This window comes from Ovis canadensis, chromosome 13, assembly GCF_042477335.2.
Source record: "Ovis canadensis isolate MfBH-ARS-UI-01 breed Bighorn chromosome 13, ARS-UI_OviCan_v2, whole genome shotgun sequence".
NCBI classification, from domain to species: domain Eukaryota; kingdom Metazoa; phylum Chordata; class Mammalia; order Artiodactyla; family Bovidae; genus Ovis; species Ovis canadensis.
In genome coordinates this window covers 72975970-72989961 of record NC_091257.1, presented here as the reverse complement: position 1 = coordinate 72989961, position 13992 = coordinate 72975970, and the positions used below count along the sequence as shown (strand labels likewise).

General features: G+C 45.2%; 1 protein-coding gene across 1 annotated transcript in view; it reads left to right on the top strand.

Annotated features, from left to right (window-relative positions):
• VAPB (VAMP associated protein B and C) overlaps positions 1-1789 on the top strand; it is a 47285-nt gene extending 45496 nt beyond the window's left edge. Inside the window, exon 6 of the mRNA XM_069548221.1 lies at positions 329-1789. Coding sequence (XP_069404322.1) covers positions 329-487 — 159 coding nt within the window. The 3' untranslated portion in view covers positions 488-1789. The remainder of the gene's footprint in view (positions 1-328) is intronic.
• The last annotated feature ends 12203 nt before the right edge of the window (positions 1790-13992 follow it).

Genomic DNA, 13992 nt, shown 5'->3' with positions numbered 1-13992 from the left:
CATTTCTTGGGATTCTTTTCTGTGAAGAACTTTTTTCTATAAATCTCAGAGAAACGCATTAGTGCCCTGCTCAAACAAAGGGACCAGCAGCACTCTGGTGGATGCTTGGAAGAAGAGGGGCCTCAAGCCAGTCTCTTCTGTAGGCTGTTTCTCCATTTGCAAAATGAGGAGGTGGGGACCATTTCGTGTGATGGAGTCAGGGCGTAACTCCCTGCCCACCCCCCCACCCCCCACCCCCCACCCCCCGCCAAACCGCGGCTAAGCTGTACAGCTGCCTTCCACTTCTGGTGCTTTGGACTGTCTTTGAAACATGTGTTTGCTCCCCTAGGAGGAAGATGGACTTCGGATGAGGAAGACAGTGCAGAGCAACAGCCCTGCTCCCGCGTCAGCCGCGGCTGGGAAGGAGGAGGGCCTGAGCACCCGGCTGCTGGCGCTCGTCGTCCTCTTCTTTATCGTTGGCGTGATCATAGGGAAGATCGCCTTGTAGAGGCAGCATGCGAGACGGGGATTGGATTGATGGGGCCGCCATAGTGTGGGATTTAAATTTATCATAACCATGTGTAAAGAGAAATTAATGTATGATGACATCTCACAGGTCTTGCCTTTAAATTACCCCTTCCCGCTTGTGTGCATCTGCGTGCACACACGCACACACACACACAAATAGAACATAATATAACAATCTTTTAGAAAGTTTAAAACGCATAGTAAATGATTGGGGCAAAGAGTGAACCTTATTAATGACAAGGGAAACCATGATTAAATGGTAATGGCATGTTGTAAATGTCATTTTAAGCGTCTGTAGCCTTGGTCCACGTTGCTGGATTTCCTCTCTGCAAACATGACACTCTTCCCTGTCTGTTGGTGCTGGCCTCTGGGAAGCTGGAGCCTACCCTGTCGATGTCCTTCCCCGCGCCACTCACTCACTGCAGGCAGCCTCTCCACGATCACCCTGGCTGCCAGTTGCTGGGGACTGATGAACAGGGCCTGAAGGCACCAAGAACGGCGCTGTGCTCATCAGCAGTGGGGAGTGTGTGTTGCTGATTGACCCAACGCTCTGGAAGTCAAAGTCATTGAATGCTGTTCTCTTCAAGGGACCAAGCTAGATAACTATTGGTTCATGTAGTGAGATTGAATTATTATTCAGAGATGTTTAATGCATATTTAACTTATATAATGTATTTCATCTCATGTCTTCTGTCACAAGATTATAATTAATTCTGTGGCCTAAAACCCACCTGTGCTACCTAACACCATGGAGTGAAGCTGGCATTGCTGCCGAGGGTTCAGGGCTGTGTGCGTGTGCACACACACACACACGGAGGGGTGCTCATGGGAACGTTGGAGAACAACTGCCAGGAAATGTTTTCTGTGTAGATAAGTAATAGGCACCATGGGGAGAGGACTCAGTAGTGGCAGTCAGCTCGAGGCCACTGTCTAGGGGAAAGAGTAGCCAGTTCCTGTGCTGTCTTTCTCTGCTCCTCACCACCACCCACACTTCAGCACCCATGCCCCAGTGTAGTCCTGGCTTTCCCAGGCAGCCCTGACTTGGAATCAGGGCGAGAGAGGCAGGCAGCAGAGGGGCCGGGGAGAGGGAGCCAGCTAGGCAGGGCCGGGGCGTGGGGGTGGTGCGGGAGGGGCTTTGAGAGGAACTTTGGATGAGCCGTCAAGTAGTGATGGAGAGCTTGACTGTGAATTAATTTTATGCCGTAAAAGACCAATCCAGTTCTGTTTGACTATGTAGCATCTTAAAAAGAAAAAAAAAAAATAAAGCCCCCAAATTAAGAAATCTTTTGTCATTTTGTCACTTTTGCTAAGTGGGTGGGGGTACTTACTATTTTTATCATTATTATTTTGTCATTGAAAGCTTGATTTAAAAATGACCCCTATTTAAAAATAAAAATGACCCAATGTATGAGAAATACATATGTTTACATGCTGAGCACTCTCGGTAAACATTGAAGAGACCTAGTTCCCAATCACAGACCCATCGCGTGAAGCTGTGGAAGCCCGGCCAGCAGTTATGAGTTAGTCTCCAGTGTCTATTCCGTGTGGATCCAGGTACTTAAGAAAAGGGGTGAGAAGACTGAGCAGGGAAGTGTGTGCGTTCTGCCAGTTTCTGTTAAGTGTAGCAGTTGCAGCAGGTTAATCTTCATGTGATAAACCTGCTGCAGCTCCTGGCCTCGAAAGGGCAGTGATGAGGAGGGCCTCACATCATGCCTGGGACTTCCCAGGTGTCTCAGTGGTAAAGAACCTGCCTGCCAGTGCAGGAGGATGGGTTTGATCCTTGGGTCAGGGAGATCCCCTGGAGGAGGAAATGGCTCCCCACTCCAGTTTCTTGCCTGGAGAATCCCATGGACATAGGAGCCTGGCTGGCTACAGTCCATGGGGTCTCGGATATGACTGAGCACGCACAAATAGTGCCTGTGGATGTAGCGCAGTCCCATTTCCTTAGAGCAGGAGTCCGAAGACTTTTCCTTCAAGGAGGTTGCCGTGTGTGCCAATAAAACTTTATTCACAAGAACAGCTGCTGGGATCTGGCCCGTGAGACAATTTTGCTGGTGCCTGTATCAAGTGTCTTACGTTCTCAAAAAGAGTGCCCTGGGGCGCCTGTGTTTCAGGTGTTTGAAAATTGCTTAGTATTTTGTGCACATCTAGAAAAAAGAAATCCGTGTCTCAGAGGATGTGGGCTATTTGTGTGTAGCTAAAAATCAAAATTTAAAATCCAAGGTTGTCTTTTCAAACTATTCATCTCATTAAACCTCTTGCCGTTTTAGGGGTTAGGACTTGGTGAACACCTGTTAGTTTGTTGAACTTTCTGATTGAGTGGAAGAAGGGAACCCCCGCCAGGGAGAGAAGGGTAGTGATGCGAAGGTGGGTGACCCCCCACCTCATGTCACTGACCCTGGTCAGGGAAGAGCATGTCAGGAGAGGAAAACGTGTGTGGAGCAGCTGCTGCTTTGGTTCATGATTTTAAGAGCCAGGGACACTCAAGATCTTGAACCTGGAAGAGTGTGCACATTTGGGGTTTCTTTTCTGGAAATTGAGAGTGAGGCAGGTAGATGGTGGTCCTGCCCGTAGACTATTCTGTCCTGAGCTGGTGAGTCAAGTCACTGGAATAAACTGGGTTGGAACAGGCTAGGTTGAAGCTGGTTAGAGTGTCGGCTGGGAAGGGAGGCTAGGCAGGCACGGTCAGGCGGCTCCGGTGCCTGCAGCCCTAGTCACTGCTCATAGCACCTGTGAGGGCAAGTGCCCTCCCTGGTTTAGAAATAGCCACCCCTGAGCTCACAGATACAAAAGAGACTGCAAGCAGCAACAGAGTCCTATAAATTTTTATTGACTGATAATTGATAATTTAGGCTCCCTTGGCACCATACAGAACACCTCTTAAAGACCAGCAGGCTGTGTTATTTGTAGGCATGAGGACCTGGCTTTCTTTTTTTTTTTCTCCTCCTCATTTGCATGTTTTCCTTCTCTCTGGTCTTCTAAACTGCTGGCAGCAGCGGTAATAAATACTGATAAAATCAAAATTGATTTTTACCAGTGGACAGTTTATGTCTAGAGAGACAGCTTATACCTACATGACACAGAAGGGGGAAAAAAATGAAGAACCTCCAGTGATCCGTGAAAACCTAAACGCTTTCAAACAAATCCCAGGAAAAGAATTGCTATTGGAAAGTATCGCTACTGGACTTGCAGGCTGTGTTGAGTCAGATATAACTGAATGCAGTGATAGCTCACAGCTAAATAACCTTTCAAATTAATTTGCAAACAAGCTGTGTGTGTGTGTAGCATATATACCATATGTAAGTAGCTTAACATTTTTCAAATGGTGTCTTTTTTTTGCACACAAAAGTATATTTGCAAACTCAGAATCCACGCCAATATAGAATGCCGTTTATCATTTTCAGTTCCTTCTCTAAAGAACTGGCTCATTTACAAGTTTTTGTTTACAGTTTGTGAAATCGTTGATAAAAAGAAAAAAATACCGAGAGAGGTGGATGTGGACTTGAAAGTCACCTTGAACACTTGAGTAACATCAGCATTGGCAGGTGGAGAGGCCCCTGCACCCCCTGTTGGTGATGGCAGTTCACTGACGCATGTCTCACTGGGGCCCTGGGGCAGGAGCGGCTTGTCTCCTGGCCCCTTCCTGTTGAGGCTGTGGGGCTGGAGCAGGAGGAGCCCTAAGGAATACATTAACTCACCAGAGTTCCCTCTCAGGAGACCTTGCGCAGTGAACCTTGGGTGGCAGTCGCCAGTGCTGAGATGTGAGCAGGAATGGGGTTGTGTTCAGGAGGTCCGCCACGCTGCTTAAGACGGATAACTCCAGCTGGGCGAGCAGGTCCCACAAGACCAGAAAAGGCACTCGGGACCCCCTGTACCCCATGAGAAGTGGGGTCCCTCAGAGTTCCCAGCCTGGTTGGATTTGGAGAAAACTTTTTTAAAAGCCTTCTTCCAGAGCTTCTCTGATAGTAACCTTGCAAGGGAAGTCGCTGTTGTTAGGATGCCCTCCCCACCCTGTGCAGAGCATTTCCTCTATGCTCATTCATTGACTCAATCCTCATGACAACTGTGATATATTGGGGAGCAAGGGTTCTGTTTTGCACAAGAGGAAATGAAGCCTCCAGGAGGTTAAACGAGTTTGAAGCCTCCAGGAGTTTGGAACGAATTTAGTCTGGGAAGCCGCCTGCGAGGGCCTAAATCTCTTAAGACGCTGTTTCAGCTTCAGAAACCCCTCAGAGGGGCAGTAAGAAAGGCCTCGGTGAGTTAGCGGGGGCCCATCTCCACAATGCGGGCCCTTTATGCACCTTGTCTGTGTTTGCCTTCATCCCTTCTGCGGTTGGTTTTACATACAAAGTAGACAGAGTCAGGAATCTCATTCAGATGCTGCTTTATTTTTCTTTTGGAAACTAAACACACTTCAGACAGTGAAGAAACGTGCATTTTCCATTTTCTCATTGCCTGAAGATCTCTGCGTGACGCTCCTGGGGAATGAATTTGGGGGCTTGAGAGAGAAAATAACTAGTCTGTCTCACAAGGTGATGATGAGGCTTTCCGTGGAGGCTTTACATAACTTGTAAGTGAAATGTGAAGCAAAAAACCAGCATTATAAACTGGCATCACAGAAGGGGCCTGCTGGGGATTACAGCAGCACAGCCACTGGTCCCAGACCCTTCCAGGAAATCACTGAAGGGGGGCCCGCCACAGCAGACCCCACTAAAGCACGTCAGCTGACAGGCAGGCTGAGGAGGCTGTGGAATTGCATCCCCAGCAAGATAAATTCACTAACTCACTTCCTCCTGCGTCTGAATCTTCGTCAGCCACATACCTGGTACACATGAGACTCGGCCTCCAGGAACGCCAGGGTGCACAAGGTCCCCCACCCCCGAGTCGGCAGACCCGACCTCCCTCTGTTCACTGTAACCCCACCGTGAAAAGTAGATTTCACTTTTATCATCATTAGAGAGGTATTTTGAAAAACTTAGAAGACAGGAACACACATAAACAGTTGTGTATAGTAGTTAAAAGTGAAGCTGGTAGAGGTGGGTGAGCAGTTGTCTCAATGACTATAATGATTTTAGATATTCTTAATGGAAATAACTCATTAGAAAACGTCTGCACCCAATCAGTAGGGAGGAAAGAAAGAACTCGCAACAGAAATAAAGCTATTATCATCTAACTTGCCATAAATACTTGCAATTATAATACCTGGGAATGTTGCCATGATATGGATTGCTTTGATTAAAAGATGTCAGTTGAATAAAACAGTATGGTGGGGTAATATGAATAGTCTGCTGCTGCTGAATAAATACTGATGTTTATTTTTAGACCAGAAAACATCGATCCTCTGACAATGCCCTGTTACAGTTACTCTATTATACCACAGGGTGGATGTGTTTAATCCTCGGGCTCAGGGATGTGGGGGCAGGACAGGTGCTGGCTTCCTGTCCTGCCCACCTCTGCATCCTGAGCCAAGGGAGCTTGGCCCTGGCTTCCGCAGGTGCGGCTCTAGCCCCAGAGGGTTTTGTTTCACTGACGCCCAACAAGTCTGGCCAGAACAGAAAAGGTTACATTATTTGTTCATTGCCCTTCAGCAACTGCCGACTAAGGGAGACAAATCAGATATCTTAACACGATTTCATTAAGGCTTAGTGCTAACAAGAATGCATAGTTTTTGTGATTTCAGATAATAAATTAGCGTGCGTGTTTCCCACATTGACTCGACATTTTTCCACGTAATACAGAAAGGTCTGGTTCTTTCTATGAACTGGGCGCCTGCATTGCCATCTTTCCTTTGTATTTTAGAAGTAAACTGAATTCATCTGTGAGCCTCTAGTGCAGCATTCATTTAAAAATATCTTTTTTTCCATTGATAATTTTCTTTGGATTCAAAGGTCAGAGTTTATTGTCTGTCCTACTGACACTGTGCACGAGAACTGCTGCTTGCTTTTCACCACCCCCTCATTCAGCAAACATCGGTCAGTTTACCTTCTCAGTGTCAGAGCCTGAATGAGATGCTGAGAAACTACTCAACAGGAATGATTGTCTTTTTGTGTTTTTCATTCGTAAGCAGCCTCAGTGAACTGACTCACTCTTCTACGTACAGAGAAAAACGCAAAATGCATTTGGTTCTTATTTCTCTTACTAGCGTTTCCTTTTTTAAAAAACACAATTTATAAGCTGCTGCCATTTGGAACTTCTTAGAAGAAACTCAAAATGATCTATTTTTATTTAAATGTTCCCTTCACCTCCTCTCTTTGAGAAAAGTAGTAGTTTCAGTAACACATGCTGTTCTTTCCATAGTTTATATCTCATTCCCTGTCTTGAAAAAAAAGATCTCTGCAGTTTGTGATGAGGGTTTTTATTCTGACTTCAATATATGTTAACATTTTGGGCATTGAATATTCTAAGACATGTCTTAGAATGCTTTCATTTTCATCGTTTTTTTTCTTTTAATGTATTTTAAGTTGTATGACCTGTTTTGACGTGGAGTGCATTTAAAAAGTTGATGTAGGAGAGGACTCTTTACCATGGTACGTGTTGGTTATCTGATATGTAATAAATTCATGGTTTCATGGCTGATTTTCCACCTTCCAGAGGGAAGTGGGGGCGGGGGCTTCTGCAGTGTCCAGATCAGAGGAGCCATTCACAGCATGTTCTCACATGTTCCATGTTAGCCTGATGAAACCTGCCCTGCCGAGGCATGAACTTTCCATACTAGCCGTCTCCGTGTTATGTTCAATAAATTCTGTGCTCTGAATGTATTTGAAGGATGCTTCAGTGTAAAATTATTTGGAATGGATGGCCTAAGAGCATTTAGCCGTGCTTTAGACCAGATACTAGAGCCCATCACTAGCTCTCTTACTGTTCCTTGGGAACACAAAATTGGTTTAAATGAACAATCAGATATTTTGTGCCCGAAATCAGCCTTACTGAACGACTTAGGTCAACCTGCTTATTCTACTGATGAGGAAACTTTTGCCCAGAGAGCTTCAGCATGGGGACCAGGCCTGCATCCCTGTGTTTTCCTGTCAGGGGAGGTGTTTGTTGTTGACTTACTGATTACTCACTGGTGTAAACTTCCTCCAAGCCCACACACTGGGGTGGTGTTGGTCTTTTAAGCCGTGGCAGATAGTCTCCATCTTCCAGTGTTTTCATGTTAAAACATTAATGAAAACATTTTGACCTCTTTGGAGGAAGTTACACATGCCAACGGGAAGGCTTCATGCAAGAGCGAAGGGTAGACAGCTCCTCTTCAGTGTCCTCCAGTCCCAAACCCACTTCCCTTCTCCCCAGGCTCCCCACACTCCATTTCCTGTTCAGCTCTCCCCAGAGATGCCCTCTGTGTGCTGCTGTGTGTGCAGAGCCCTTGTGTTTTCTTACACACAAGCAGCAGCACACACTCCCCTCCCTGTCCTGAGCGCTACTTTATAGTGCATCTTAGAGATCATTTCGTGGCCACACACATCTGAATGGCTCCGTGGGTCTCCCCTGGGTGATTTTTCTCAACCAGCCTTCTGAGAGGTGCACCTAAGTCATTTCTAGTTTCGCTGCTGCAAACACAGCTGCAGCAAATGCTCCTGTAAGTGAGCTGAAATATCAGGAGAGAGTTCCTGAAAGAGACTTGGGAAAGGGCATTGTGTGCGTGCATAGTCACTTAGTTGTATCCGACTCTGTGACCCCATGGACTGTAGCCTGCCAGGCTCCTTTGTCCATGGGATTCTCCAGGGAAGAATACTGGAGTAGGTTGCCATTTCCTCCTCCAGGATATCTTCCTGACCCAGGGATAGAACCCGCATCTCCAGCATCTCATGCATTGGCAGGCAGATTCTTTTACCTCTGTGCCACTTGGGAAGCCCCACAGGAAAAGATGCCTGCGTGTAAAATTTGACCCCGTGACTCCACATCTTACAGAGGACGTGGGGGCATGTGGCCCCAGAACTGCCTCCTTTCCTCCTGTTTCTTCACCAGCATCTTGCCTCGCTCATCTTTTTGATCTTTGCTCATCGGAAGCATGCACTTGGCTTCCCAGTTTTAATCTGGGATTTCTGTGTGTGAGGTTGAGCAGCTTTTCATGGGGTAAAGGATCAGCAGTGACATTGAAAGGCATACCACACAAGGGGCTGATGACAGAATGACAAAAATGAAGATGCTAAGGACACATTTATGAATGTGCAAATAGGAATCTATGTGATTTCACTAACAGGAAAATCACATGCTGAAAAGAGTACAGAAGTGGACTAGGTGGGAGAGGAAATCACGCTGTGTGGCCAGCAAACTGAGCTCAGACTGTTGACCCAAATCAGCAGCCTCACTACTGCACTGGGGTCTGAACATCACACATCACATTCCTGGGGTCATTTGACTGTGGCTCTAACAGGATGTGTTTCAGCCTCCTAGTCCATGGCAAAGCTTTCTCATATAAAAGGTACTGAAAATGGTAGTAATCTGTACAGGGTTAAAATCCCAGCTGTGAAATGGAAGCTTTTTTTTTTTTTTTTTAAGCTTTTCATTTTGTATTGGAGTGTAGCCAATTAACAATGTGGTGATAGCTTCAGGTGCACAGGAAAGTGACTCAGGCATACATATACGGCTATGCATTCTCCCCTAAACTCTGCTCCCATCCAGCCTGTCACAACACGGAGCAGAGTTCCCTGCGCTGTACCGTAGGCCCTTGTTGGTTATCCATTTTAAATATAGCAGTGTGTACACGTGCATCCCAAATTCCCTAACTATCCCTTCCCCCCTGGCAACTATCAGTTCCTTCTCTAAGTCTGTGAGTCTCTTTCTGTTTTGTAAATAAGTTCATTTGTATCATTTCTTTTGAGATTCCACATATAAGGGACGTCATATTTCTCCTCTGAGTTACTTCACTTCAGTATGACAATCTCTGCTGCTGCTGCTGCTAAGTCGCTTCAGTCATGTCCAACTCTGTGCAACCCCAGAGACGGCAGCCCATCAGGCTCCTCCTTCCATGGGATTTTCCAAGCAAGAGTACTGGAGTGGGGTGCCATTGCCTTCTCTGATGACAATCTCTAGGTGAGGCCTTTTTAAACAAGAAAAGGTGCTGTACTGAAGAAGTAACCACACCAATTTGCCGTTATCTTTCGTCAGTGCATTAGAAGACAAATCTACTCCTTAAGAACCTGCCGGGTCCTAAATGGGAGTGACGCACTGCATCAGACACAGAATGCCCTCGGAAATCATACTCAGAGTCTTGACTTCCTTTTTTTTTTTCAAGTTGAACTTCTGTTTTCTGAGCAATATTTGACCACTAAGGTCACTTCAAAGAAGCAAAGAAATAGCAAAACTTTGGAGAAACACAAAACGAGTGTTATGGACTTCTGGAAAAAAGTACTATTATGCTACTTCAACAATGTTAGGAAAATGTGTATAGGGGCAGGACTCTTTACAATCAAGCCAAGGCCCGCTGTCGTATTTTAAGCCTCTCCTTGCAGTCACATTGCCAATTCTAAACGTGACTCCAAACTCCGTTAGGAATGAATGATAAAGTCATCAAAAGATAGCCATCCAGTCCCCGTGTCCCTGTCAAGTGTGTGTTAAGTTGTTTCAGTCGTGTCTGACTCTTTGTAACCCTCTGGACTGTAGCCCACCAGGCTCCTCTGTCCACAGGCTTCTCTAGGTAAAAACACTGGAGTCAGTTGTCACACCCTCCTCCAGGGGATCTTCCTGACCCAGGGATCAAACTGCGTCTCTTACATCTCCTGCATTGGCAGGCGGGTTCTTTACTGCTAGTGCCATCTGGGAAGTCTATGCCCCATCATACCCTCAGTATTTCCCCTAAGTCTCAGCCATTGAGGGCAAGCGAGATTTACAGACATTGGCTGAGACTGCCGGCTCTAAGGCACCTTCCCAAGCCCACCACCCCTGCCCCCAGTTCTCTGTCCCTTTATTGGATTAAAAGCAATTTGAAGGGACATTCTAGGTTCTGTCATTGGATTTGGCCTTGTGGTATTTTTAATTTTGTTTTTTAACCCAAGCATTTCATTTAATAGTATTAACAGCCAAATAGTTCTAACAGGCTCATAATGAAAACCAGCAGACCCTCATCACTCCTGGCTTCCATTGCCTAGAGGCAGCTGTTTTTCGCACTAATTTCTTCTGGTAATTAACCTCTATATTTCTGAATAGTGTGCATGTGCTGCTTTTTTCTCGATTTTTCATGTCTAGGTACTATTTCTTGATTTCCTTCTAAGGAAGATAAGGGTTTAGCTCCAATAACCTTTCTCCCCACCCCTGTCTGCAGCACAGTCTCCTCTCCTGTCCCTCTTTGCATGTCATGTCATCGTTTCTGGCTATGCAAGTATCCTTATGCATGGTGGTGGTTGTTCAATCGCTACGTTGTGTCCTACTCTTTGTGACCCCATGGACTGCAGCACACCAAGCTTCCCTGCCCTTCACTATCTCCCGGAGTGTGCTCAAACTCATGTCCATTGTGTTAACGATGCCATCTAACCATCATATCCTCTGTTGCCCCCTTCTCCTCTTGCCCTCAATCTTTCCCAGCATCATGGTCTTTTTTAATGAGTCAGCTCTTCTCATCAGGTGGCCAAAGTATTGGAGCTTCAGCTTCAGCATCAGTCCTTCCAGTGGATGTTCAGGGTTGATTTCCTTTAGGATTGACTAGTTTTATCTCCTTGTTATCCAGGGGATTCTCAAGAGTCTCCTCCAGTAACACAATTCGAAAGCATCGATTCTTTGGTGCTCAGCCTTCCTTATGGTTCAACTCTCACATCTGTACATGACTACTGGTAAAACTATGGCTTTGATTAGATGGACCTTTGTTGGCAAAGTGATGTCTCTGCTTTTTAATATGCTTTCTAGGTTTGTCATAGCTTTCCTTCCAAGGAAAATATTCTTCACAGCTCTGCCTTGTATGTTCCATGAGTGTATGTATCCAGGACCTTCCCCTCCCTCCCCCAGAATAACTGCATCTTAGCGTTTTGTTTCTTAGTTTTCTATGTATCTGGAATTCAGCCTCTAACTCTGACAGAAGTATAACTCTCTTTAGTACTTTCACATATTGGGTAGCCTGTGATTTTTATGTGTGAGTGTGTGTGTGTGTGTGTGTGTTTTCTTAGAAAGCTCCCTCCTGGGACCTCTGCATCCCTTGCTATTTTCTGGACTGATATCTCTAGGCCTGCCTGCCCAGCTCTCATCCGAAGAGGCCCCTTTCTTCCCTTTCATCTTGGGAGCTTCCTTTGTTCTCTCCTGGGTTGGGTTTCTTGTTTTCTGGCTGTCTTGCCTTCTCCTTGTTTTACTACCTGCTGAAGAATGTGGCAGCATGTATCCTTTAGCAGATTTCTAATGGAGAAGTAAGGGTGAGATCATTTTTCTGAGAATTTCACGTTCCTGGAAGTGTTCCATTCTGCCCTCCTTGGTTGATAGTTGTAGTGGGTATAGTAATCAAGGTTGGAAATCATTTAGAGGATTTTGAAGCATTGTTCACTGATTGCTAGTTTCCAGTGTTGCCCATAAGAAGTCAGAGGCCGTTTTAATGTGTGATCCTTTTTCTATTTCTGGGGAAAATTTTCAATCTCCAACTTTCTTTTGATTTTTTTTTTCTGTTAATGTATTTATCATTTTCAAGACTTCTTTCTTTTCCAGTTATTCTTGTTTATGGCCAGCTGCTGTTGCTAGATGTATATGCTGCTTTCTTTTCGTTGAGGATATTATAGTTCTTTTGTTGTTGTTCTAGAAGCTTCTGTTTTGTTGTTCTATAAGAGAGACTAAAAAATGGTGGTGGTCTTTAAAAGGTTAACATTCTTTTCACTGAAGAAAGTATAGTTTTTGTTGTGGGCCTATCCCCTGCATTATCTCTACCATTTTAGAGGTTTTCTCAAATGCCTGGTGATCCTTGACCATCCTTAGCTATTTATTTGTGGTTGTTTAGTTGCGAAGTCATGTCTGACTCTTTTGTGACCCCATGGACTTAGCCCACCAGACCCCTCTGTACATGGGATTTCCCAGGCAAGAATACCAAAGTGAGTTGTCATTTTCTTCTTCAGTGGATCTTCCCTACCAAGGGATCAAACCCGTGTCTCCTGAATTGGCAGGTGGATTTTTTACCACTGAGCCACCAGAGAAGCAGGTATTTTTAGTGAAGCACTAAAAAGCTGATGGGGAGGTGCATGGGTGAAGGTGGGATTTGTTGAACAGTGGGTTTCAATGAAAGCTAATTCGTTAGGGACCTAACAGATACCTCGTTGAGGAATTTCTAGCTGTCAGTACCTGTAATTGGTTTAGCTGGGGCTCATTTCTCCAAAGAGGGATCTTACCTGGCAGCATAAGTCTGGCCATCATCCCTTAACAAGGAAGAGAACGTACAGCTTCACTGTTTCACTTGTAGAATTGTCATTACTTCATTTTTACCTTATACCTTGTCCTTGCCCTTAATAGTTTCCACGTCCAAAGATACTCTAATTAAACTGCTGGTTGTTAGAGGGGTTAGGGACAGGACCTGGGGGGCAAAACTCCTTTTATAGACTTGCAAATGGTCCTCCTATTTCCAGCCCTACTGCTGTCCTGCTTCTGAGTTGCCTTGGCCCACCAATTCCTTAGCCTTCAGGGCACAGTGGACACACCTCTGAGCTCCACCTCTCAGCCAACCCGCCAGCTCTTTTCTTTGACTTTCTTGTAGCCTACTACAGAAAGGGGCCCATCTGTGTTCCAGATCCCAGAATTTTCCTCTTGTTGGCTGTTGTCTCTTTTCTTTTTTCATCTGTGTGATTTTGTGCCTTTTTATTCTTTTCCTGACATTTACTGGGATTTCAGAAGAAAGTAGAGGGAAAAGCATGTGTTCTATCTGGCCACTTTAGCCAGAAGCTTGGCAGACCTTCCTGGTGGATGCTAAGTCAATATTTATAGGTCTTATTAAACAGACATGGCTGATTTTAACAGAAGCAATAAACCACCTAAGTTTTTTGTTAATTTATTTTCTCCTGAGGTATTAAAAAAAATACCAGATGTAGGAGGAAGAATAGTACATTAGTAATTAATAGCCTTTAGTGAATAAATGTGACATCACTGAGAAAAGACCCAACCTCACCAAGTTTCCTAATTTAAAGCCATTCCTCTTAGACTATGTTGTTGATTCCTCTTGAATCACTTGACAGTTATGGTCTTTCCTGTTGAAGATGGGTGGCTCCAGGAATTATTATCAGGTTTCAGCTCATCTTGCTTGTGGGGGAACCGGAGCAGCAAGAACATGGAGTCTTAGGTGCGTTTGTGAGGCTGAGGGTGTCCTCAGTCTCCGTGACCTCTGTTAAGTATGAGAAACCCGAGATGGATTCTCAGGGGATCCTGTGTTGGGTGCTGTGACCCCCTCTCCTGGGACAGCAGTTGTACCTAATATCCTTCCTAGAGAGAGTCTGGCTAGTAGAAAATAGGTATCTTCAAGTTCACAGAGTTCTGCTTTGTCCATCTTATTAAAAAAGCAAAATTCCAAGCTGGTTTAAAGAACGTGGTTAT